The sequence below is a fragment of the Mytilus edulis genome, chromosome 13, assembly GCF_963676685.1.
Source record: "Mytilus edulis chromosome 13, xbMytEdul2.2, whole genome shotgun sequence".
Classification (NCBI taxonomy): domain Eukaryota; kingdom Metazoa; phylum Mollusca; class Bivalvia; order Mytilida; family Mytilidae; genus Mytilus; species Mytilus edulis.
Window position 1 is genome coordinate 26,324,807 of NC_092356.1, and position 27,727 is coordinate 26,352,533.

The window sequence follows — 27,727 nt, forward strand, 5'->3', positions numbered from 1 at the left end:
CATTTGGTTGAGGCAAACTAAAGAAACAGAACAAAATTGAAAAATTTCAGCACCTTTCCCATTTTAAAGGGGCACAACTGTAGAACAGTAAAAGGGACACCACCGAAATTCAAGATTGATCTGTGTTGTGTGATTGTAAGCATTGTGTACAAGTTTCTTACATTTGATTGAGACTAAAGTTAGAGAATGGAAACCAATTTTACGACGTACAAACAGACAAGGGTAAAACTAAATGCACCCTCTGCTACAGCAGAGGCATAACGCTCACCTTGGTCTATCTGCATATTAAACAAAGGACGCAGATGGATTCATATGACAAACTTGTGTTTTGGTAATGGTGATGTGTTTGTAGATCTTACTTTACTAATATTCAAGATAATAACCAAAAGCTGCAAAATTTTCTTTAAATTACCAATTCAGGGGCAGCAACCAAACAACAGGTTGCCTAAATGGTCTAAAAATTTCAAGGCAGATAGATGTTGACCTGTTGAACAATTTTATTCCATCAGATTTGCTCTAAGTGCTTTGGTTTCAGAGATGTGAGCCAAAAACCATGAAAACTGCATTTTACCATGTTTACCCTATGTTCTATTTTAGCCATGTCGGCGATCTTGGTTCACAGGCCGGGTCATCAGACCCAATTTTCAAACTAGATACCCAAATGATGATTGTGGCCAAGTTTGGTTAAATTTGTCTCGGAAGTTTCACAGGAGAAGATTTTTGTAAAAAATACAAAAATTAAGAAAAATTGTTAAAAATTTACTATAAAAGGCAATAACTCCTGAAGGGGTTAACAGACCATTTTGGTTTATTTTATTTTATCTATTTGTACATCTTACTTTGCTGAACATTATTGCTGTTTACAGTTTATCTATATCTATAAAAATGATCAAGATAATAACCAAAAACAGAAAAGTTTCCTTAAAATTTCCAATTCAGGGGCAGCAACCTAACAATGGGTTTTCCGATTCATCTGAAAATTTAAGAGCAGACGACGACAGACAACGTACGTCAAGTGATGAGAAAAGCTCACCTGGCCTAAATCAATTCAATGGTGTAGTAGGATTTGCATGTGGATGGGGAAATACCCCCTATACAATGCCTTATATTACATGTACAATGTATAATGAAATTAAATAAACAGCTGCGCCATGAGTGCATGATACGCCTGACGTCTTATGTGGAAGTCTTATGCAATAATCATAAATAGTTTATGAAAAAGTTTTAAGCAATAACCATATATTGTTTTTGAGACACGGCGGGACATGTGAAACCCCCACCCTGTTTTTTTTTACAAAAACTAAATATTACCAAAATAAAATTTTGATTAAAAGTATACAGATCTTTAGATTAATATATCAAAGAAGTGTGTAAAGTTTTAAGCAATAATCATAACTTATTTTTGAGATACGGCGCGACATGTAAAAAATCCTCCCCTGTTTTACAAAATACTCAATACCTCAAAAATAAAATTTTGAATAATCACCAAAAAGTATACAGATCTTTAGATTAATAGAACAAAGAAGTGTGTAAAGTTTTAAGCAATAATCATAAATCGTTTTTGAGATACAGCACAACATGTAAAAAAATCCCTCCCCCTTTTTTACAAAATACTAATAACTCAAAAATAAAATTTTGAATCATCACCAAAAAGTATACAGATATTGAGATTAATATAACAAAGACATGTGTAAAGTTTTAAGCAATAATCATAAATAGTTTTTGAGATATGGCGTGACATGTAAAAAAACCCTCCCCCTTTTTTACAAAATACTCAATAACTCAAAAATGAAATTTTGAATCATCACCAAAAAGTATACAGATATTGAGATTAATATAACTAAGAAGTGTTTAAAGTTTTAAGTCATAATCAAGAATTGTTTTTGAGATACAGTGCGACATGTGAAAAAAACACACACCTGTTTTAGTTATAAAGTGCCGTAACTCAAAAAGTTTAAATCTTATTTTCACCAAAAAGTATACAGATCATTTGACCATCATAAGAAACAACAATATTAAGTTTCATGAAATTTGGATAAGTCGTTCTCAAGTTACGGTGTGGCATGTTTACGCAGGACAGAAAATTTTGACGGGCGTATAAAAAGTCCATGTTTTGGCATGTGAAACCCTAACAATTATCATTCTGATAAAAAAACTTAAATATGAGAATCACATCTACATTGTCATTACATAATCTGATAATACAGAGAGAAATTAATGTACATATACTATACATTTTTTACATGTACATGTATGACAATTCTTACCCAGTTCCATTAAATGTCAATGTAACAATAGGAGGACTATCTGTACTCTTTACTGCTACACTGAAGTTAGCTGAATTATGTTGGCCATATGTGTAATAATACTGCCTGTTTAAGATTTTACCAAATTTGCATATCTGAAAAATAAAGAATTAAGGTTAACTCTTTGAAACTAGAGGGATGTGTGACCTTTACATTTAGATACATGTACATTTATATTTAATTTGAACCACATGAGGTATTGAGCATGGCTCTCAAAATAAATCACAAAATTTATATATTAAGGAGTTTAATAATATCATTGACAAAATTAATACTCTCTCAATTTTTTATTCATAGTCTGCATGTTCAATGACGATGTTTTAAGTATTTTAATAAAACTGTTTTAAATGTTTTGAAAGTTGATATTAGTTGCAAGGTTGCCTGCCAAACTCCCCTAGTTTGAAGGATGTGTTTTGACCATGTTGAAGCTATTTAAGTGAGCAGTGCACTGTGAATAAATAATTTCATCATGGAGTTCTATCATGTCTTTATCATGTTTGTTGACACATGTATAAGTAAACATACACTAATAATATTATACAAATAAAGCCTTTGTATGAGGTCGATACAAGGATATATTGACCTGAAAGAAGTATATTGACTGAGGACGAAGTCTGAGGTCGATATATCCTGTATTGACCTCATACAAAGGCTATATTTGTTATATTAATAATTTCCGACCATATTTGTATCAAAATCGTCATTTGATTTTGTTTGAATATTTAGATAATATATTGTCTCCTTGACAATAAGGCCAACTAAAATTAATTAGTAGATTTTCATCCAAATTTTTGAAAAAAATGGGGCGGGTGGGAGGATTTTATTTTTTAAATTTTATTTCATATGAACCTTCTGGTCACGTGTTATTCATATATGCAAGTGTAATAATAAGCTTATATATATCATGTAAATACATCCATAAGGTGTCTTGTATAAGACAATAACAATCCGGCAAAACCAAGGAGTAACCAAAGACTCATAAAACCAAAAGACATTTACATCAACAGTTACAAATAATAAGTAGGAAACAACACGAACTCCACTAAAAACCAGGAGTGAAATCGGGTGCTCCGGAAGGGTAAGCATTTCCTGCACCGTATACGGCACCCGTCATGTTATTCAGTTCGGTAATGATGGAAGGTTATTATGACTGAGGAAGAATATCACTGAGATATGATTTCTGACACATTTTTGTCATTATGGCCAATCAGCTCATGATGGCGACCATAAAATTGCTTGATAGATGACCTTAATTTGATTGATTCATAGCCCTGTCTTAGCAACTTTTGAGAAAGCAGTATTCCTCGTTCAACAAAATCAACGTACTTTGAGCTAGCTCTAGAGTAACGTATCAATTGAGACACATATACTCCATATGCTGGTGCCGCTTTTTCAAATATATATATCTCTGATTGGCAATCACTGTTATTCATGTAATTGCCACTTTAGAAACCTATTTTATAGTAAACAGCAGAAATGTGGAGAAATGCTCTCTTCAGTTGGACTACCTACATCAAATGTATTTTGCTTTCTAAGCAATGTTTTGTTGTCCTAACAAAATGAAGCAAATGCATTGGTATGCAACACGAGTACGATAAGTACAGAATAAAATGAAAACTCAAACAGTGTTGAAATAATAGGGTTGGTCCTTAGTATGCAAGATGCAATTATAATTACAATGTAAAACATAAAGTTGTTTAATGACTCTATCGTGGGTATTGTGACAGAGGATGTTTGCTGTTTTTCTACAAAAAACGAAAGGCATGGCTAAATCTAAATCTAAGAGCTTGCTATAAATTAATAAATTAAAAATGCGTATGTTTGTCGATTTTCTGAACTCAATATACGGTCACCAATCTAAAAAGTTCATGCTTGTGTCAATTTCTTTATTCCAGTCAAATGTGTTCCACGATTTTACGCTTTTGGGTTTCATTCACAGTTCAAATTTCTTGACACAAAGTCATTGTATAAATAAAATAAATCCAAGGTGTTTTATTCACAAACATTTGTGTCATTTGTCACATACGGCGATTTGCGTTCTTGGAAACAGCGTATTACTCGTAACCCGAATATTTCATGCCCTTCTCGTAATCAATCTCTATTCTCGGTAAATGATGTTGTCATCATAGATCAGAATATATCGACTTAGTGATTTCAGTAAGAATACTCTGAGAAATACGAAAACCGTATTTTTAAACAGGAAGTTTTACATGAATCGAAATTATCGACGGTTACCGGTAACGGAAATGAACAAAATCCGGAAATCATATTTTTTTCAAAAATAAAAAAAATCGGGGCGGGAAGATTTCAGAGGGGCGGGCGGGGATGAAAATCTATCAATTAATTTTAATTGGCCTAACAACATATTAGTTTTTATTTAATTTATTTTTTTTTGTTAAGCATCTTATGTATTTTAAGATTTTTTTCCGTCAAATAACAATGAATAATCGTTCAAAGATTTCATTTGGTGGAAAACGTTTAACAATATCCTGAAATTCATTACATGACGTCACAAAGTATATCGGTTTTAAGACATCCTAAAAATAACCGTGCAATATGCTTTTTCTGTGCAATATGCTTTTTGCTATCCGCTGTTTTCTTGCGACCTTGGAAAATATAGTTTAACATGTAACTACAGTATGGGTAGGGACTTATTTTTATGGATGTCTTAATCCGTCTAGATGTCAGACTGGTCGGACAGTTGTCCCAGTGTAATAAACACCTGCTGTGCAATATCCAAGTGGAAGGTCGTAAATCAATCTGTACCAGCTTGATTAGAATTAAATTTTACCTGTACAGATATATTAGTATTTATGGAGGATAGATAAACGAATCAAATTTGTTAAAACATACATGTACGAATTATATAATCAAATATAAATAAACATTTTGAGAAGTAGGGCCATAATACATTTGACATAAGGAGAGCCATTTGAAGTGCATGTACATTGTAGCTAAAATTGACAGAAAAAATCTCTTTTAAGTTTTATAAGAGTTTTATATACATTTTGTACATGTACAGGCCACATTTAAAGATTCATGGAAAGTAAACCAAGCTGGTTCACAGCAATGAGAGAATTATAGACCAAATAAAAAAGTATTTTAGTCATGATAGTAGTCAGTAAACAGGACACACAGTATTATATTTATACATTTACATGCACATTACATGTACATTGTATGTTAGTATGTTATGTATTTTATACATGTACATGTAACTAATATTTTAAATAATCCTCATTTTGATAAAAAAAATAATAATAAATTTCAAACTAAAGCTTCATGTAATTTAAACTTTATCATGTTTAAACATTTTATACAATAAGCTTAATTCTCTTGTGGAGAGTTGTCTCATTGGCAATCATACCACATCTTCTTTTTTATGTTAAACATTTAAATTTTTTACAGGATAAGAGTTGTGTGTTGTACATTCACTTACTGAGACTGACATACAAGGTTCACCATATCTATTTTTATCACCAAGATCAAAGGGTTCATTATAAGACTGGCAAGGATTAAAGCTATAATTCCACAGTTCTGACCGCAGTCTATTGGTCACTCTATAATATGTAGAAAACCTACAAAATAGTTATCATCAAGATCATGGTAGTTAAATAAGTGCTAGTACTTAATGTAGCATGACAACAACATGTACAAGTCATGTAATACTATCTTAAACTATACATGTATAAAACTCACACACAAAAATAATTGTCATGTTCATTCATATATCATGCACAATAAAATTGAGAATGGAAATGGGGAATGTGCCAAAGAGACAACAACCCGACCATAGAAAAAAACACAACAGCAGAAGGTCACCAACAGGTCTTCAATGTAGCGAGAAATTCTCGCACCCGGAGGCGTCCTTCAACTGGCCCCTTAACAAATATATACTGGTTCAGTGATAATGAACGCCATACTAATTATGTATATTTTAAACAAACTAGTTCTCAATTTTGATCTATAGCTAACATAAGTAAAACACATGTATATATGTAATTTACAATATTAGCTGCTTATCCATATATTATAAATTATTTGATTATGATATTAATATACTGTATATAGTACTATATATATACATGTACAATGTACATGCACTGTACATAATTATTGTACTACATCATCAGCACTCAGGCCAAATAAAAATATATGTATGGTTCCAGTAACTCTATCGTCCCTACTTTTTCTGCTTAAAAATAGCCTACCCTAAAGATTTCATTGTCATTTTTCATTAAGCACTGTTAAAGTCAGAATGTTGTTCCCATAGAAAATGATAGACTCAATGTAAAAAAAAAAACCCAAAAAATAATAAAAAAAATCCCTACCTACATGTACATTTGTACCTACCCTAATTTTTTTTCAGATGTAACTGGAACCACACATACTTTTTTATTTGGCCTCATATTGAAATACAATAGAAGGTATTTGGTTATTCTTTATTCATGTAAAACTCAATGCAACCATATCCATGTGTATGCATGGTGCTATCTGAACAAATAGTGGTACATGTAGTTGGTAGGTATGGAGTTTGGGATGACACCTCTCCCCATAGTACATGTACATGTACGTGTAGTACCTCTAGTAACATCAGTACATGTACATGTACACATGTGTAGGTATAAAGAGGAAACAGGTAAAATTGATATTTGACATATTTTTTAACCTATAAAATTAACTCAATCAAACAAAGAAAAATTAAATTGCATGAGGTGGCTAACTTTCAATTTATAAGTTTAAATCATTTTATATTTCAGACTGTCTTCAGTTTTCGGAGGTCATCTCGATAGTTAATCAGATGGAGTCTAGACTTAAATACAGTCATACAGTAACACAGGAAATTCTGATATATATAATCTAGAATATGCATTGTCGTTTTCGGAAGACTATTTATGTTTAGGTCATAGTTCTAGAGGCTTCTTCACAAATATGTAAACAAACCAATATGGTCGCCACACGTAATTAGGTGTAAAGGGTGTAAAGATCCAGAGAAGATTACCTTTGAACACGTGAACAAAATATTTCTGACAAAAGTCATATTTCTCTTGTCAAAAGGGATTTATATTTATATTGCAATAAATTATTCGTAAGGAGGTAAATTCAGTTTAGATTATATTTCTTATTCTATGAGCATTTAGAGTTTATTCAAAATTCTCCCAACATCAAAGCAGAACGTACATGTACTGCTCTTGTCAACCGAGTCATATACACATACACGCGTAGATTGACTGGTACCCGATCGTAATGTAACACATATATCAAATAGCTAATGCCCGGAACGTAGTAGCAGGAACCAGGATAATACGTAGACAACATACATAACTAACGAAATTGAAAACGCTTACCGTTTCTCGTTCATAAACCGAATTAATATTCCGCTTTGAATTATAGAAAATGCAATATTTATCATGTTCAGTCGACCTTTCATTGTTAATCAACGTTTGCAAATGGTTTGAACTGATTAAAAAATCTTTAGATGTCAGATAACACTCGAAATTGACCCGACCTCTTTCCACACGGAATACAAATAATGATAGTTTGTATTCAGGTTGACTGCTTATATTGCAAAGTAAACATTAATAACAAGTTTTTTAAAACGAACAATACACACTGATCGTTTCTTTATTTCCCAATGTTAATGAAAGAAACAAAAACCATATCATACCATAAAAAGGAGAGGAGAAAATTGAACATTTCCGGATCTATTTCTGGCCAAATGACCCCCTACATCATGTACATAGATTTGTTGGATGTTGTGTATGAAAAGATGTACCTCATGACTTGAAAGTCAGGCCTTAAAGCACTGCCTTTAATAAAATGGAAGAAAAAATACCAATGTATATGCATGTTTTTGTACTTGTTTCTAATTTCTAAACATCTAATAAAAAATAAAGGAACATATATATAATTTACCTTGGGAACCCATCATTCCTTTGCAATGGTTTCAAATTAATAGTTCCATAGTTAGATATTTTTACTTGACATGAAGAGATTTGTTCCACATTGTACTGAGTATTCCCTCCTTTAATTAAATCCGTGGTAAAAGCTAGGACGAATAGTGTACATAACCTTAAATATCGACAAAGTGAAAGTTTACAATGCATAATTTTAACATTGGTTTGACGAAATGGTTACATGTCATATGTAAATCGCACTTTTGAATGTCATCTACAGTGCACCCTTTTACTAAAAGACCATTTCTAGTATTCGTAAACAGATCTATGAGGATTAAGGTCAACATTCATTGACTGCCGTCTCAGCTGATTCAGATCAAATTTCCACCACTGATAAACAAAGTTCCGAAAGGTTATCTACATCGGAACTCATCGTGACAAAAAAAGCGCGCCAATTTTGTTAAGCTCACCTGGCACACAACCTAATAAACAAATGGAGCAAAGGATGATATTTAAGAAATCAAGCAGGATGACAATTTATGTAAAAAAGACAGAATTAAGTAATAAAAAAAAATCCAACATCGAATAGAGTGAAAAATAAAAAGGTCCAACAGAGATTACAAGTAAAACCAATAATTGGCAAATCCAACACTGATATCAGAGGGGGGGGGGGGGACAGGGGGTACCCTTCTCCCTTCTCCCACCCCTTTTCTCCTTTCTCCTACCCCCGTTCTCCTTTCTCCCATTAGAATAAAACATCTCCTTTTGAGATATTTTTTCTTGAAATATTAGATCATTTTTTAAAAGAAGATATTTTATTTTTTCTCCTTTCTCCAACTTTTTCTCCTTTCTCCCAGCCTTCCTCTCCTTTCTCCCATCCCCTTTCTCCTTTCTTCTACCCCCTTTCTCCCTGTCTCCATTTCCCCTGTCCTCCCCCTCATATCAAACACAACAAACGAATGGAAAACAACAGACATATTCCTGACTTGGTACAAACATTTCCTGATGTAGAATATGGATTAAACCTGGTTGTATAGCTAGCGGAACCTTTCATTTTAATCTCAGATATTTCTCTCAGTATATATAGAGGAATTTAGATATGAATACATTGATATGTAGAATGGCAAATTTATTCGTTCATAGTGTGTTATATAATTTACGTTTTTTAATTGAGTTAAGCCATTCCAATTAATATTTTATGTGTGGTTTTCTATGTTGTGATGTTATACTATTGTTTCACTCGGAAAAAGGGAGAAGGTTTGGTACCATTAAAACGTTTAATCCCGCTACAAATGTTTGCACCTGTCCTAAGTTAGGAATCTGATGTACAGTAGTTGTAGTTTCGGTTTATGTAATTTATACGTGTTTCTCGTTTCTCGACTTTCATATAATTAGACCATTGGTTTTCCCGTTTGAATGGTTTTACACTAGTAATTTTGGGGCCCTTTATAGCTTGTTGTTCGGTGTGAGCAAAGGCTCCGTGTTGAAGGTCGTACACTGACCTATACATGCTATAATGGCAGTTTACTTTTATAAATTCTTATTTGGATGGAGAGAAAATTGTCTCATTGGCACTCATACCACATCTTCTTATATCTAGCTATAATATACAATGCGACAACAATACATGCATGGCTGACCGTGTGAGACCTTCAAGGTCGTTTAAAGCACCCTAGTAGAAAGCACATTTAACTGTATTTATCAATCAAGGTGCTCATTGAAAGGCAGATACACGCTATTTGTATTTGAACAAAGAGAGACAACTATATCATTCTTTTCAGATTTCTAATAGCTATGTAAAACTATATGGTTACACAAATACGCGTACTGTATATTAACTGCCACGGTATATTAGCTGAGATGGCACATGTTCCTTTCACACAAGTAATTTCATTTTAAACTCAACTTACGCTTGAGCCGACACGTTAAAAAGCGAAATGAAATTGATCTTACTGATTTCATGAATAAAAAAATCAGAATCATGAAAAATTAGTATATCGATACTCTCTGATAAAATTGAGAATGGAAATGGGGAATGTGTCAAAGAGACAACAACCTGACCATAGAATAGACAACAGCAGAAGGTCACCAACAGGTCTTCAATGCAATGAGAAATTCCCGCACTCGTAGGCATCCTTCAGCTGGCCCCTAAACAAATATATATACTTGTTTTAAATTAGTGATAATGAGACTATATATTTAATTGTAATATGACGTACTTCTTTCGCTTTATGAACAAACCCATGCTCTAAATCCAATAAAATGTGTTTGCACATGCATATATTGACTTCTTCAGAATCATGAATTTTATCAAATTATCATGCACTTTATATTAAACACTGTCAATAGTTATCAAAAGTACCAGGATTATAATTTTATACGCCAGACGCGCGTTTCGTCTACATAAGACTCATCAGTGACGCTCAGATCAAAATAGTTAAAAAGCCAAATAAATACAAAGTTGAAGAGCATTGAGTATCCAAAATTCCAAAAAGTTGTGCCAAATACGGCTAAGGTAATCAATCTACTCCTGGGGTAAGAAAATCCTTAGTTTTTCGAAAAATTCAGTTTTGTAAACAAAAAATTTATAAAAACGACCATATAATTGATATTCATGTCAACACCGAAGTGCTGACTACTCTTAATTGGTGCACATGATATTACTATATTCATTTATTATGACTGTAATGTGTTTCATTCCGAAATTGACATATTTGACCTAGATACGACAACCCTTCATACTGGCTGTTCAAACTCCTCCTCCTAAAAAATCACAGTGCCAGCCGTTTGCTTCTTTACAAACCAAAATGGAGGTTCATGGAATAGCCTACACAAACGATTTTACACTTATACTTATCGGACATAGAAATTACCTTAATTGCCCTATTCAGAATCGAAATAATTGATGCAAGCTATACTTTATTGTAGTTTTAACATGGGTAGGCATTATATTCGTGTTATTTTTCTCACTATCGCTCGGGCAAAAATAATCACGAATATAATGCCTACCCATGTTAAAACTACAATAAAGTATGACTTGCATCACTTATATGTTCAAGCAGTTCATGTGGTAATCAACAGATAATTTATATTTCATACATTCTTCATACCCTACCTTGATGCATTATTCTAACTCAGGTCCAACCAGTCCTTGGTGTTTTTCTAAATGCCACACTAATCGACAAAGACATTGAGGTAAGATGTTTGGCTAGCTTTGGGGCTGGGTTTGGTCCACCGTTTTCTACATGGGGAAATGCCTGTGCCAGCCCAAGTGAGGAATGTGACAGTTGTTATCCATTTGTTTGATGTGTTTGAGGTTTTGATTTTTCCATTTGATTTGAGACTTTCCGTTATACCGAGATAGTGAATTTGCATTGCTTTACGACATGTCTCGGGAATATTTTGTACATCCAACATTCATGTATTTGATTTTGACGTTTCTGTTATGGTTTCGGTTGGATAATGTGTTATGCCTCATCGTTCGCTTATCGGTTGCAGTCCGAATACTTATACAATGTCTTTCAATGCCATCATTATATTGAACACTGGTTTGTTGCTTGTCTTTCATTTTTGCTATGTGCTTTGTCTATTTGCATTTTTATGCTTCTTTGTTTATACATACATGACGTGGCTCTGTACTTAAATATCCTGTCATTGTGTTATTGTACTATGGTAAATTTGTGTATTCTTGTCTTTGCGCATCGTTGTCAATATGATTGATTTGATGCGACTGTCATACAAGTGAGAGGTTTCGCTAGACATAAAACCAGGTTAAAACCGTCGTTTTCAGCATAAGAAAGTCAGGAATATGACATTTTTTATCCATTCGTTTGATGTGTTTGAGCTTTTGATTTTGCCATTTGATTAGGGACTTTCCGTTTTCAATTTTCTTGGAGTTGATTATTTTTGTGAATTTACTTTTTGACTGATATTGTGGAAATGATTGTAGAAAGTTCGAGATTGCATGTACGCTATATCCTGTTATGTCTGTCGTTGATGGACGATTATGTTCTTATTCTGCTTTTTGCATATATGTTGTATCGACTATTATATTGTTTGTTTGAGCGTTTATCTGTGATCAGTGTTTTTTGTGTGTGCTGTATTTCTGTCTAGTAGTATTGTCATTTTAAATAGTATATCTGTTAACATTGCCATATAAGATAGAGGTTTGGCTAGCCATAAAATCAGATTCAACCCACCATTTTTTCTTTAAATGTTCTGTACTAAGTCAGGAATATGACAGTTGTTATCAAACAGTTCGTTTTTATGTATGTTGGCGTTTGTTTTTATTGCACTTATGTGTTCCTGTTGTTCCTTTGTTTTACTTTTATAATTGATGGGTTTTCCTCGGTTTAGTTTGTAACCCGGATTTGTTTTCTATCAATCGATGTATTACGGTATACTACTGTTGCCTTACTCTATTAGCAGACAAAGAAACAAACGTATTGTCGTGCGTTTACTTTTCTACATTGGCTAGAGGTATAGGGGGAGGGTTGAGATCTCACAAACATGTTTAACCCCGCCGCATTTTTGCGCCTGTCCTAAGTCAGGAGCCTCTGGCCTTTGTTAGTCTTGTATTATTTTAGTTTTAGTTTCTTGTGTACAATTTGGAAATTAGTATGGCGTTCATTATCACTGAACTAGTATATATTTGTTTAGGGGCCAGCTGAAGGACGCCTCCGGGTGCGGAAATTTCTCGCTACATTGAAGACCTGTTGGTGACCTTCTGCTGTTGCTTTTTTTTTCTATGGTCGGGTTGTTGTCTCATTGGCACATTCCCCATTTCCATTCTCAATTTTATTTATCATTGTATCATCATTGTAATGTTCACTTCCTTCCACACCACACTATTGTTTCAACAATGAAATCAATACATTTTTACATTTTGACCAAACGAGAATCGCATACCTCATACTGGACTATTTCAAGAACAGAAACTCATGGCGTTGTCAGTTTATTTTCTATCTATGAGTTTCTCTCTCTTACTCTGGTATCTTTCGTCCCTCTTTTATGTCATTCGACCTTGAATATTGATGGACCAACAGATAAATAAATGGCATTGGAATATTGCTACATAATTGCGTTTAAAAATATTTTTTCAACGTTCTAGTTATTAAAATTATACCTACAAAAGACGGACACATAATGAGACGACCATTCTGTTGATCGTACTTATATATACTGCGTGCTTGTACCACTTTACAGGTCTCCGGGTTGAACCATAGAGGAGGGATGGTTTTTTTTATCGTTAGAAAAATCATGATGAGTTGATATATTTATATTTTGACCACTATAACTATAAACAAAATATTATCTACATTCATTTTTATTTTTTCTAAGTACAGTCACACTTTGATTTTTGAAATCTGCAAACACACACCATGACAATGTTCCGTAATTACTCTTTTTACCACCATTTATTTCCCTTCCATTTCTTGTTTTCAAAGTCATACTGTGAACTGATTCCAGTCATTTCTTCTTGACCTTGTTTTACCATTCTCTCTATATTCTTCTTTTTATACTCTGCTGTCATACTTTCAGGTAGTTGTTTACTAAATACTATAAAAAGAACACATCCAATCAGTTGTAAATATCGCTTGTTATTCATGTCTTATTATGCAAAATATGTTTTGAACATCATTAAAGATAGTAATTGGTAAGTAAACTCAGAGCCAGAATGAAAGTCCATACACAAAGAGTTTTAAATAGTGAATCAGGCTCCTTACATTTAGGAACAGATGAGTTCACAAAGCTGACATTTTTATGGGTTTCATGTTACTTCATTTTCAGTTTTCCCAAAAGTGTTTTTTTGAACTCGAGTATGACTTTTCGTCTTTTTTTTATATTTGCCATGGTGATGACCATTTGTTTTACTGAATTTTATTGCTCCTTTGTATGTCCCCCTCTTTTTCATATACAATTCACGAAAACATATTTTAAAAGAAAGATTCTTGAATTCGCTTATGGATTTTATCGCAAGCAAAATGTTATATACTAAGTAAGTATGAAACCAATTTTAAATCAGTTGCAAGTTGTACAAATATTAAAATACTATTTTCTCATAATATCGGCGCAAAATTTTAAAACAACAAAAAGTAGTTTAGATAACAAGATGAACTTTTCGGATACCCTGATCACGATCATCGGTAAATTTTATTTTGCTCAATCTTTAGTGTTCGATGTTGTGTTTGTTGACCTTAAGTCTTATTTGTCATTCGGCCGTTTTTTTGTCTGCCATGGCGTTGTCAACTTGTCCTCGACTTATAATTTTGACCATGTATCTTTTGCCTTTTTTGTTAATAAATGTCAAATCTGACAACGCCTTCTTTGTTCGAATATAAAAATTCGTCATTTTAATTTTATTTCAAAAACAAATTGCTATCACGTACAATTTGTTTTAAAATTTATCCCCCTTAACCCCTAAGGGCGATAGCCAATAACAACCTAAACGACAAATAACTTCAAAAGGAAACTGTGTAAAATGGAGTAGCTTTAGGACATTTCAACAGTAGCTTACCAAAATGTTCACACCACCACACCCAAGCAGCTGTAAGCCACATTATCATCAAGGTTGCAGCTGCAACTTGCTTCCATTCCCCTGTTGGTGCATTAATTTCGGCAAAGGTTTGACAAAAACTTGCACGGTATACTGAAAGATAAAAGAAAATCCACTCATTTCTTCTTTTTCAGAATATAATTGTAAGGTTTTTTTTGTATAGGAAAACATTTTGGTTCGGTTTGACCTGATAGGATTGTTAAACCACAACCTCCGGCATTCGAAGCGAACATTCTACCACCAGATCACAGAGGAGACGAACAATTTGAAACTGAAACCCAAACATAAAAATAAATAAAAATAAATGAACAAATTGCTTTCAAATCGTATTCAAATCTCTTTCAAATCGTAATTTTGCAATTTTTTAGTACCATTTGCTTGTAATTCATTAAAGAAATTTTAAACTCCCAAAAACTGATTTCTTTGTGATTTCTTTCACTTGTATGATTTGTAAGCAATTTGATTCTGCTTTTGTGTGATTTCTTTAAGATTTGCTTATTAAGAATATAGTATAAAATGATTTAAAAAAAAAAAAACTGTTAACTTAATTGGTTCACTAAAATTCTGTGATTTCGTTATGATTTGTTTACTTGGAATATCATGGGAAATGATTTGAAAATGATTTGTTAACATTAGCTATCCTGGTGTGCTTCAATGATGATTTGCCACAATGAAAACAATGTTATTGCATTCAAATTTTCTGGATTTGTCATTATCTCTGACTTCCGGTTGAGGTCAAATTCAAATGTCAAATACTGTTGTACATAAACTGAACAACGAAAGTTGCAAGAGGAAGAGTAATATATACTATCAATGATGACAGTGGTGTGTATCTTGTTCATTAACTTATTGTATCAGGAATTCAATTGTTCAACTTATCAAACATGTCAAAGGTGTTTAAAACCTTTTATATTCGGAAACTGTGCGTTTCAATATCTTGTTATACTTGTGTACTGTCTGGATAAATTATTAAAAAATAAAAAAATGTGTAAAAGACTTGTAAAACAGATCGAAATAAGCAACTTAAGAGTACCTTCCCGAGTCAGCAGACAATATACACTGGCAAGTTTTATGTTTTAATTTTTCAAGATATTGATTGGACAGGTCTAGGGCTGTAACAGATAAGGAACCATCGCCTACTAGCTATATAGTATTCGACATACTTCTAGTAACCTTGGTTGCTCGTGTTGTTGTCAAAGTAAGAGAAACCTTTCTAATAGGGACCAATTGCTTATTCATGACAATCCGACATAATAATCCCTTAACAATCAGAAGAGTAGGTAAGGTCAAATAAACACAAGTGCACTTCAAAGTTTGAGGGTTTCAGGGGACAGAACCGTTTTATGATCCAGATGTAAATATTAAATCTATGAATCGATGATGATGTCAATTACTTGACGATTTGCTTGTGATTTACTTAATGAAGGAAATGATTTACTTCTGATTTGTTAAAGATTTGATAACGGTTTGTTTATAATTTCTTCATAATTTAAAAACAATTTGTTTGTGATTTGCTTGAGGTAGGATTTCATTCTGATTTGTTAAATATTTGATAACAATTTGTTTATTTTATAATTTCTTTACAATTTAAAACAAATTTGTTTGTGATTTACTGAAAGTAGGAAAGCAACTACCGCTGATTTCAAAATAATTTCTCGACAATTTGTTAATGATTTGCTTATGAATTGGAAATAATGTGTTTGTGTTTTGTTGTTGTGATTTGTTAGCTAATTTGCATGTGAAATTTTATCACTTTCAAATCATAAAGAAATAATATGATTTGGTTATCATTTGTAACCCTCATTTAATTGTTTGGGAATGTTTATATAGATAAACAGACATAAGGTATACATCAATGTGATTGATTTATTGCACGTGTAAAACACCACTTTAATTACTATCGTATATATCGAGGTGGTTATTTTGTATTGAAAGAAGAAGCCGGAGTTCTTGATAAAACTACCGAAATGCACAGGAAATTCAAAATCAAAGCTGGTCAAAAAAGATTGTAGTCGAACGCACCGCACCTACTACGACCCGAGTTTGACTACTTTCAAGGTTCTGGAGGAACCTCATAAATGGGTTTTATTATACCATAACATTAGTATATTCAAACACATCTAAATCGTATACTAAAGTACATGTATTTATGACCACTAGTAATAAAATTAACGGTACCAATTTTCCTGCACCGGATGCGCATTTCGACAGTACATGTCTCTCCAGTGAAGCTCTTGGCAAAAAAATATTTGAAATCCAAAGCTTATATAAAAGATGAAGAGCTATAATCTAAACAGTCCAAAAAAGTATAGCCAAATCCGTGAAAGGAATCAGAGCTTTGCATGAGGGAGATACATTCCTTAATTTATAATAACTTCTATCATTTTGTAACAGCAAATTTTAATAACACAACAAATCCGTATTTTCATGCCAGTACCGAAGTACTGGCTACTGGACTGATGATACCCGCGGGGATTAACAGTCCACCAGCAAAGTAATTCTTTAATAAGAGAGAAACTATCGACAAGCTGGAATGATGTAATCATATCTTAAAAATAAAATTAAATTACTAAAAATACCAAACTTCGACGAAAATTCGAAAACGCGATGTCCCTACTCAAATGGCAAAATCAAAGGCTAAAACACATTAAACGAACGGTAGGTGACACCCTTGCTATCAACCGAGGAGGTTGTCGGGTTATATCAATCATCAGCTATATAAACTATAGTTCACTGATGTATTTTTATAAAAATATAAGAGAACTGTAGTTGTGTCAAAAAATCTAAAATTCATCTAAAAAATACAAACAAAGAAAAGAAACAAAACGTGCGAGAATAGCATGAATATTTAGTTACGCTGTAAATTAAATGCATTATTTTTTCAATTATAGTGAAAGCACACCATTACTTCTTGGTCTTTCATATACGTTTTCATGTCCTACTTTGACGATCATCTTTGGAAAGAGTTGCAAGGCCAAACGTTAGGAGGAGGAAATAAAGGCAACAGTAGTATACCGCTGTTCAAAAATCATAAATCAATTGAGAGAAAACAAACCCGATTTCAAACTAAAACAAAGGGAATCACATAAGAGGAAACAACGGAATAACAGAAGCACGCAAGTGCAACCAAATCAAACGCCAACATACATAGAATGGGACATTTTGATAACAACTACCATATTCCTGACATGATAGAGGACATTTTAAGAAAAAAAAATCGAATGATGCATGTATATCGTAACATTCAAAACCTACAGCCCTTTCTCTCCTCCATCGTAAGATTTTTCCAATCCCCCATTTCTTTTTCTCTGAGTGCTGTCACATCTGGCGTGTTAGGCTTCCATCTTAAGGCGGGAAAAGGATAATCACTTCTGTCTTCATAACCAGGCCTAATACTGTGACCTGAACCAACAATATCTCTGTTTCCTGAAAATTTAATGTAGCAAGAAGTTTACCAAACAGTTACTGTGTGATTTTTGTTTTTATTCTTTTTGTTTCTGTTTAAGATGATATATATAAAGATTAGATATATCAAATCTTATTTTTCCTTAATCTCTTACTAAAGATTATATTACAAAAACTATATTTAGGAGTTGGATGCCAATCATGTTCGTTCTTATTTTTGCCATTTAACATTTTAGGTCAAGTCTTTTAAAAACGATTCCGTTACGAGCGTAGGTCACTGACGTATTTGCATAAAAACAAAGATGCTGATAAATATGTTTTACATTTACAAAGGTATACATATCTAAGTTTTCTCGGCAAATGTGACATAATAGTGAATACACGATATACTTTCTTTAGAATCCCTGCGTAAAACGCTTGCCAAAACATGTACTTCAGACCCTGACAATTGTTGAGTATAAATAGATAAGAATTTTTACCAGTTTCTCATTCAAATCATTACAATACAAGATACTGTTAAGTTCTTGACAAATTTTGTTATATTTTTGTTTGAAATGAATCCAACCTATAACCATATTTCAATCGTTGATCCTTCATATATTTGTAATGATTGTAATTTGAAACTATAATTTTGTAATCTTTATGTTACTCTTCAATCGTATGAGTTTTACGGACGATATTTTAGTTGTTGTCAGTCAAAGAATGTCATGGAAGAAATGTTCCATAAACTAAGTCTGAATCCTGTTCTGATGTCAGCATGGAAGAATTCATATTTGAAATATCAGATAGATTTTTGCATGATCATCAGAACAGGTGCTACATTTTAAGCAGAAACAGGCTGACAAGTGTATTCTTCCTTCCTTCCTTTTTTGAATGTTGTTGTCCGTTTTTCACCAATATGATTTATATTTTTTCATTGTCCAATTGACATCTTCTTTTACAATTCAAACAATAACAAGATATACTGAGGATTCATTATTATTCGTGGGGTACCAATTTTCGTGGTGCAGGTGAACCACGAAATTAAATATTACACGAAAGACGAGTTATACATGTTATATACAGACTTTGTCAAAACCACGAAATTAAATATCCACAAACACAAAACAGTTTTCCTTTATCCACGAAAATTGGTATCCACGAAAATAAATGAATCAACATTAATACACATATGCATTCATTAAAGTCGTTTATTAGAGTGTTTAGGAAAAAGAATTATCTTAAAAAAAGGAATTATTATTTTCTAAATAAACAAAAGTGTTTACTATGTTAATTATTACCTATCTTGGGGTAATATTTATCTTTTTGTTCCTGTGAGAGATTAACCACTTCCTGTTGTTGGCATTTTGGTGACGTTGTTGAGAGAGCTCTCAAAGGTATTTTACCTGCAACTCTCACCGATGATACCAATAATTGATAACTCATCGTTTTCTAAAAAGATTTTAATGTATTTTGAATGCATATAGTAAGAATAAAACACTTCTGTAAATAACTGCCACTTTAATGTCAGTTTCAGCTTTTTAAATACCCCTAAATGACGAAACGATTGTTTCTACACTTGAACAATTTTTGTATACGCTTATAAGATAAACGTTTGTAATAACATGAACAACACGATGGTTGCCACATGTGGAGCAGGATCTGTCTACACTTCAGGAACACCGGAGATCACCCCCAGTTTTTTGGTTGGATTCGTGTTGCTTAGTCTTTAGTTTTTTTATGTGGTGTCTTGTGTATTAATATTTGTTTGTTTGTCTTTTTCTTTGTTAAGCATAGCGTTGTCAGTTTATTTTTGATCTATGAGTTTGACTGTCCCTCTGGTATCTTTCGCCCATCTTTTAATCTCTTTTCCATTAGTAATGATAGTTTTGAATATATTTGGACAATAGTTTTTATCTTTAATATTTTGATAATGTAAACAGCTGAATCAATTGTCACAATACTTGTGATGTGAGATTTTTTGTTGATTGGTAATTCTGATCATGTACAAATTAAACTTTACTCAACATGGTTTCTGCAAACTTCTACGAATTCATACTTGCATTGGTGTGACTCTTCGTTTTAACATTACATAGATATGATAATGCCTACGCTTAGTTCCCCCTACAAAGTTTATTTTGTATAACTTTCCTGTTGAGGCCCTGTTAAATTTTTAAAAATTAATCCATATAAGTTGTCTTTCTTACGTCGATAAAGACCATTTTTAAAGAGTCTATTCATTATGTCATCCCCGATAAAAAGCGAATTTGCAATGCCTAGAACTGGTTATCTGTGGCATATATTGAATTCTGTCTTACAGTAGCACATTTACTTAAACTAGAATTGTAGGGTTGAGGAACATAGGCAATAGTAGTTTACCGATGTTGAAATCTCGTAGATCGAGTAAGAATAAACAAATATCAGTAAAAAATAAAACAAACAAAAACTGAGGGAACTGCATGAAATTCAGAAGGATCGAGACTGGAGGAAAACGTTAATGTCAATCGTTCATATCTTTTCACTAATTTCAGAATACATGATTGCTCGATCGTGATCAGTTATAACACATAATCGTATTTAGTCTATCATTATGTATATGAACTCGATCATTGTATTATACTTGATCAGATATTAAAGGTGGTTCTTCACAATTGTGTACAGTCTCATTTATATCCTTACACATTAAAATTATGCACCATGCCATTTTGCCTATTATGCATGTGCATTCATGTATCATTTTGTATGCCGACATTACAATGAAGAATAATTCTTTAGCCTGCGACATTACATCTTTTAAAATAATGAATAACTCCCTTTAAAAACTATTATTTTGCAGAATAAAATCTACTCCTATTTTGAACTTGCTTAAACGTTATTGTCACCTTATAGAAGAAGTGTGTTCGCGGTGCTATCCATGTCTTTTAAACTATAAATTAAAGGATCGCGTCCTTTCCTTACTTTACCGACCGTGCATGGGCTGTATAGCCAGTCAAGATAGTTAAACATTCCATATATTCCTTCTCACGATATTTTTGAATGAGACTGAACTTGCATGGCGAGTGATATGTGTGTAGCAGTTGGCAAACATCACACACTCAACCTTGCTCTATTTTGAAGTTAATGCCATCGTTCTTTGTTGCTTTTTATATACCATTGAAACAACTACTGATAAAAAGACTCCACACAGTTAACATTTTCCAGTTCATGATTCAAGATTGAGATAAGTCTATGTATAAATAAGACAAACCACGTCATGCATTATCAAAAAGTGTGTTATTTCAATAAAAAGGATAAATTAAAAAGAAAATTTTGAAATTTTTTTTTCAAGCAGAACAAAAAGATTAAGGATTGAAGGGACATATAAAAAATATCGTTTTTTGTCTAATCAATTAAATTTGCACTAACATAGCATTAACCATGCCTTTTATTATATCTAAAAAGGTACACGACGATAATTGTCTTTTTTTTCATTTTCAAATTCAACAAATAAAAGGAATAATTCAAGCATTGAATATTAAACTACTATTTCTTCTGCATCTTATTTGACAAAAATGTTTGAGGATCATATTATTTTTAATTGATTATTCGCATAATTGTACAAGTGTTGTCTTGTTGTTTGATTTGTTAGAGTGTCCCTTTCAATTCAAGAAATTTTACAATTTTTCAATAAAGACCGAATATGTTATTGACATTCTGTCAAGGGTTCTTGTTCATTGATTCTTATGGGGAAAAATATGTTAGGTATTACATTTGACTAATGAATTTTAAAGTAGATCATTATGCATTGACAAAGATGTTTAAGAAAGTGAGCCTCTAATAATTTTACATTCAAAAACATTTTAGTTGATTTGTTATCCGACCTTGTCTAACGAAGCTGAATGAACTCTTCTGCTTCATTATTCAAAACTACGAATATTCAATGGCAATGATTATTTAAATGTTTCATGGGAGTTAACTGTTATTCGGCAAATAAACCGAGAAATAAATATTTTCTAAGTGTATACACTTTTTGCACTAATAATTCTTACATGTTATTATTAGTTGAATTTTCTATAAATAGCATACACATTAACCTTTTTCTCGATAGTTTATTTCCATTGATAAAACATGACTGTTTTAAAATGTATGTATGTTATGTTATATTTGAATTGTGACGCCAGTTAATAAGAAAACCGAGGTAAACATAATAGTTCAATGATCCTTTAACCTGACAATGAACTTGACCTATCAAAAGATAAACTGTGTTTGTTTCAATTTAAATACTATACTTCCAAAACATGGACCTCGTCATCTAGGTATTATAGCAACATATTGTGTTGTCCTTGTTTACTTTTTTCGTAAATAGACAGCTTAGAAAATCATGAAATTAATAATACAATAATTTGAATTAACCATGTTCAGATCAAAGTGCTTTCATGTAATATAAAAAATAATATTAAATTAACATAAAATTCGAAATAATAACATTTTCCAGACAGTTTATAACGCTATTGAATTTTCTATAAATAGCTTACACATTGATAAAACATGACTTTTTAAAATGTATGTATGTTATCTCTGCAAAGATGTTAGATCATTGATATCTAAAAAAATCTTTTGCTCAACCCGATACTAAAAAGCATCTTTAGCTTGCAGTAGCTAAAAAAAACTTTGTTTAAATCTTCGCTAAGACTATTAGGTGAAAATAAATCTTCGCTAAGACTATTAGGTGAAAATAAATCTTCGCTAAGACTATTAGGTGAAAAACAGTACGAAATTTGACAAACAAAAAGATAAGATATGCTACACAGAGGAACAAGTGGTCAGTATGCTGGAGTTTCTTATCGACAACATATTTGTTGAGTTTGGAGGTAGACTTTTCCAACAAATTGTCGGCATTCCTATGGGAACAAACTGTGCGCCTCTTCTTGCCGACCTCTTCTTATTTTCATATGAATCGGAGTTCCTCCAGACACTTGTAAAAAACAAGAGAATCAAAGAAGCCAGATTATTTAATTTCACTTTCAGATATATTGATGATGTTCTTTCCATAAACAATCCGAACTTTTCTGATTGGGTTCCATTAATATATCCCCCAGAACTAGAGATTAAAGAAACAACAGACACGGCTTCCTCCGCCTCATTTTTAGACTTATATCTCGAATTTGACTTACACAGTCATCTCAGTACCAGAATCTATGACAAACGAGACGATTTTAATTTTGAAATCATAAATTTCCCCCACCTTAGTAGCAATATACCAACTTCACCTGCATATGGGATATATATTTCCCAACTTATTCGATATTCAAGAGCTTGCAGCTCCTACTCAGACTTTGTAATACGTCATCAGTGTCTGAGTAGAAAGTTGATGAAACAGGGGTATGTCAAAGAACGTCTCGTTCTTTTTCTAAAAAAGTTCATCGGAAGGTACCAAGACCTTGTTGATAAATATTCCGTATCAACTTCTCAAATAATACACGATGGTCTTAATGTATAGATACTTCGTACTGATGTTGTTTATCATCTTAACAACGTGTTTTATAGTTCTTTCATTTGTCTTTGTTCTATTATTAATATTACTTTTACTGTTAAATGGTTTCATGTGATATCCGTTTCACGTGGCTCGGTACTTATACATCTCGTCAATGTGTTTGTATTGGCTTTCATTTTTTTGTGGTTTGTTTTGTATTTGCGACTTTTTGTATTTCTTTTGTTCTTATAACGTGACTCTGTACTTTAAAAGATCCCGTCAGTATGATATTGTTCTATTATATGTCATTATGATATATTTCTATTATGAATTACAATATACGTTGAACCACAAACGTCAAAATCATTCAATCGCGTAGTGGTATTAACTATTTTTGGATTCTTATAAATTCTATATATAACTTTTGGACTAGTTTAAATCTCGGTCTATTTCTTAAATTTATTCTTACATACTTTTGATTTTTTAACCCTGTATGCTAACATTCCCATGAAAATTTTAAAATTGTTTGTACGCACATTGAACGACAAATTTATGTGACGTATAAAATGTTCTGACGTCAGACACTCAATTAATGTGTTCGTAGATAGTAGATGTTTTGGTGTTCTGTTAAATTGTCCCTTTTAAAATTGTTAAACGATGATGACTGATGTACCCATATTTTGACTATTATATTTATTGTGTCTGTTTATTTAACGCATCAATGTAAAAATATCGGAAATTGATGAGACTGTCATTACAAAAGTGAGAGGGTTAGCGCTATAGAACCAGGTTTAATCCACCATTTTCTACATTTGAAAATGCCTGTACCAAGTCAGGAATATGACAGTTCTTGTCCATTCGTTTTTGATGCGTTTTGTTATTTGATTTTGCCATGTGATTATGGACTTTCCCAATTGATCTTCCTCTAAGTTCAGTATTTTTGTGATTTTACTTTTCACTGTTATACTTTCTTAGATTTTTGAAAGTGCACGTAGAAATTATATGCCATGACATAGTTCACCATATTTCGATCTTTTTATTTCACTGCATATTCAAGAAATAAATAAATAGTATTTCATGACCTCAAATCCAGACCGGGCTGTACTAGTGCTAGAAACAGTTTATTCAATTTTCCTCTGGTAATTAGTAGTAGGGTTTGAAAAATACAAACGGAGTTTTACAGAAGCTAATTTATACTATACACAGCGACTGTGGAGGATAATTTAAAGTATTTTATATGTTCATGGATATCAATTGAAGAAAACGTATATACGATCATTGGACCAGAATATTTCTGAAGGTTTTGGTGTTTCCTAGAATTAAAACAAAACAATTCATTGAAAATAAGAGGGATAACGATGCCACACATTTGTTTGTGACTGAAAGTTATTTTTTGGGGTTTGAAAAGCGAATATACATATCTATATACATTTGTTCCAAGACAATATCCCCATCTGTCTTGTGTCATATATTATTGTTTTGTGCAAATTGAAAGTTTTGGTTTTGATGGCTGATATTTGATCTTTTATTGTTTCTTATTCATATTTTTTTAGGCTCGGCGCTATGCAGAGCTTTATATACTGCATAGAAATCATTCTCTTGAATGTTAGTGGCTAGCATGTACAGCGAGTTTGTTTTAAGACGAAATGCTATCGTTGGATCAGAATTGTTTTCATCGGAATTCAGAATGTTTTTAATTTTGCAAATATGTAGTATATGTTAGCGTTCATTAAATAAAAAATAAATCAGCGTTATCTGAAGATTTTCAATTGAGATGAAACTGTTGCATTATGTGTGTTGCTTAGTATACATTACTCCAAATGTCACACAATTTATAATCAATAAAGTGAACATAATGCATTTATATGCATGCACTCTCTGAGCATGCACATGGAGACGTTATAACGTTCCCTGCATGTATGTTGGATTTTCTTATGCATTCTTCTAAAGATTTCACTAATGGTATGATCAGATAAGAAATAAAGTACGTTACCTTATGTTCAACGAATGCATTTATTAAAATTAATAGATTTTTTTTCTATATAGCAAACATATTGAAAATAACATAGCGTTTAACAATGATGATAGTAATGCATAACTATATACATGCCTACCCCAATAGCAGGAAGCTTTTTCTTTGTTTTGCACACAAGATGGCGGAACAGCAATATCACTATCACGTGATTAAAATATAATTAATAAAAGCACATAGCATTTTTTCTCAAGTTCAAACTTTCGTTTTCATATGTATGTCTAGTATACTGAAATATCAAGAGAAGTATTTTCATTTCGAATCATATTCTATTTTGTAGGTATGTCAAGGAGTCGGTCATAATCAATTTGTTTTTAGGGAGAGATCGATTATTATACATAATTTTAAAAAAAATTGTCAACAAACGAAAGAGAAAATTTGAGCTTACCTGAAGAATAAATATATACCTTAATTAAAAATGTGCCTCTGTACGATTCTAATTTTACCCTTGAGATAATTGTCTCAAGGTCAGCTTGTGACCGACTTTTACCTATCCGCTACCTGACAAATAAAGTGCATACACCTTATATTGTTTACTTTTTGACATTTAACTATAGCTGAGTTGATAAAAACACTTTGTAATTTGATAAAATGATTTTGAACTGATTACCAATTTTGCAATTTTGCACATTTTTAATTTAAATTTATTAATTGTTTTACACAATATTTAAAGAATGATTAATGCACGATTAATACAATATCTAGCATGTCTTTAAACGAACTAATTTGCATGAATCCACTTTCAATCAAAATGCATATTTCTCTCTTTTATATAAGATTTTATTCTGATTGTAGCTTCTCTGTCGCTTCATGGATTGTAGGAAGTTGACCCAGTAAAAAAGGTATAGTGATGTGATCATGTGATAATTTGTTTACATCGGATAAATGAAATTATTTATAGTATAGTCGTGTATAATGCATCACCTAACACACTTATATCTGATTAACTGTTTCTAACGTAATTGTTGATACTGGAGTATTATACAATGCAGTGTGCAATTACGTAACATCGTTTTGTCAAAAGTATTCAATGCTGATCTAATACCCTCCATTGATCAATATAGATAGGGCAGTTAATATAAAGCCATATCATGCGTCAAAGAAAGACAAACATAGCCAAACCAAAAGAAGGAGGTATAAAGGGCCATTATTTAGGCCTTGAAGTTACAAAATTAATAAAATCATGTCGCACTTTGAAAATTAAGTTATGTAATTGATAAATAAACACAAGAATGGATACTTGACACTTTAGTGAGAGAAAAAAAGCAACACTACTGATTAGACTTCTCATCATAAACATGTTTAAATTAACAAATTTGACAATGAATGTTCAATTCATATTAGGTTTGTCTTGCCAATTCAACAGCTTAGCCTAAAATATATTTTTTTACAAATAAACATGTGTGTCAAAGACATTTTTTTTTATTAAACCTGTTGCCCTAATTTAAAGTTTTGGACTTCAGCAGTTAAGAAGTTTTGGACTTAATATCAATTATATAAGTGTGGAGTATAAATGCAAATAACGCAAGATGATATTCAAAACAGTAAGTATAAATGCAAATCTATCAGATTGGAATTTAGAAGATTTATAGTTTTTTAATTTTCCATTTAATACCATTTTCTTTGTTGGCAATAACATAAAAAAAACAAATATAGGAAAGAATATAAAAACGTATTAACAAAAAACTCCGATGAAAATATCAAAACGAGGAAGATAAATAAACCTACAATCAAACACTCGGATTAATCAACCAATGGACGAATACTTGTAAATTTCAGTATGCCTATGGAATGACCTTCAATTGATACCTTCAACACATAGCACTTGGGAAACACATTTGATAACAACTGCAGGTCTTAAAAGTATAAAGACCTTTAGCAGAACTGCCTGAATTGTTATTAAAATATAAATCTGAAAGTTGACGGTACGGCATGTAACATTCTATATTTGAAGCTCATGCAGTTCTTTTGTCTGAGGGTTGCAGCACACATGCACATGCAGCTATTGAAATTAAGAGTTCCAAATATTGAAGTTGAAAGCATCCCTACGTTAGTTTTAAAGACGCCATCACGTGTTTGTTGACCGTTATAGAATATTTG

General features: G+C 32.1%; 2 protein-coding genes across 5 annotated transcripts in view; both read right to left on the minus strand.

Annotated features, from left to right (window-relative positions):
- The window catches only part of LOC139502180 (uncharacterized), a 33,090-nt gene extending 24,488 nt beyond the window's left edge, over nucleotides 1-8,602 (minus strand). For both annotated transcript variants that reach the window (XM_071291565.1, XM_071291564.1), the window contains exons 1-3: nucleotides 8,223-8,602; nucleotides 5,746-5,884; nucleotides 2,268-2,401 (exon numbers count right to left, since the gene is read on the minus strand). In XM_071291565.1, coding sequence (XP_071147666.1) covers nucleotides 2,268-2,401; nucleotides 5,746-5,884; nucleotides 8,223-8,413 — 464 coding nt within the window. In that variant the 5' untranslated portion in view covers nucleotides 8,414-8,602. The remainder of the gene's footprint in view (nucleotides 1-2,267; nucleotides 2,402-5,745; nucleotides 5,885-8,222) is intronic.
- A 4,909-nt stretch (nucleotides 8,603-13,511) lies between these two features.
- Nucleotides 13,512-26,473, minus strand: LOC139501070 (cytochrome c oxidase subunit 4 isoform 1, mitochondrial-like). Of its 3 annotated transcripts, XM_071290040.1 has the most exons (6): nucleotides 26,350-26,473; nucleotides 26,035-26,128; nucleotides 19,445-19,595; nucleotides 18,015-18,185; nucleotides 14,721-14,852; nucleotides 13,512-13,762 (listed from the first exon to the last, which is right to left on the minus strand). In XM_071290040.1, exons 3-6 carry the CDS (start codon nucleotides 19,587-19,589, stop codon nucleotides 13,611-13,613), a joined length of 600 nt encoding a protein of 199 aa, XP_071146141.1. In that variant the 5' UTR covers nucleotides 19,590-19,595; nucleotides 26,035-26,128; nucleotides 26,350-26,473; the 3' UTR covers nucleotides 13,512-13,610. The 3 variants fall into 3 exon arrangements, with proteins under 3 accessions (XP_071146141.1, XP_071146140.1, XP_071146139.1); XM_071290039.1 differs by lacking the exon at nucleotides 26,350-26,473 and having other exon boundaries at nucleotides 26,016-26,123; XM_071290038.1 differs by lacking the exons at nucleotides 26,035-26,128; nucleotides 26,350-26,473 and adding an exon at nucleotides 25,710-25,828.
- Between the last annotated feature and the right edge of the window lie 1,254 nt (nucleotides 26,474-27,727).

What these genes read in the sequence shown, in the direction of transcription:
- LOC139501070 (XM_071290040.1), bottom strand. Translation starts at nt 19,589, where the DNA reads ATGAGTTATCAATTATTGGTATCATCGGTGAGAGTTGCAGGTAAAATA. An exon ending in TAAATATTACCCCAAGATAG is followed by an intron (nt 18,186 to 19,444) that starts GTAATAATTAAC and finishes TTAAATTTTCAG; the next exon opens with GAAACAGAGATATTGTTGGT. An exon ending in GTGGTGGTGTGAACATTTTG is followed by an intron (nt 13,763 to 14,720) that starts GTAAGCTACTGT and finishes TTCTTTTTATAG; the next exon opens with TATTTAGTAAACAACTACCT.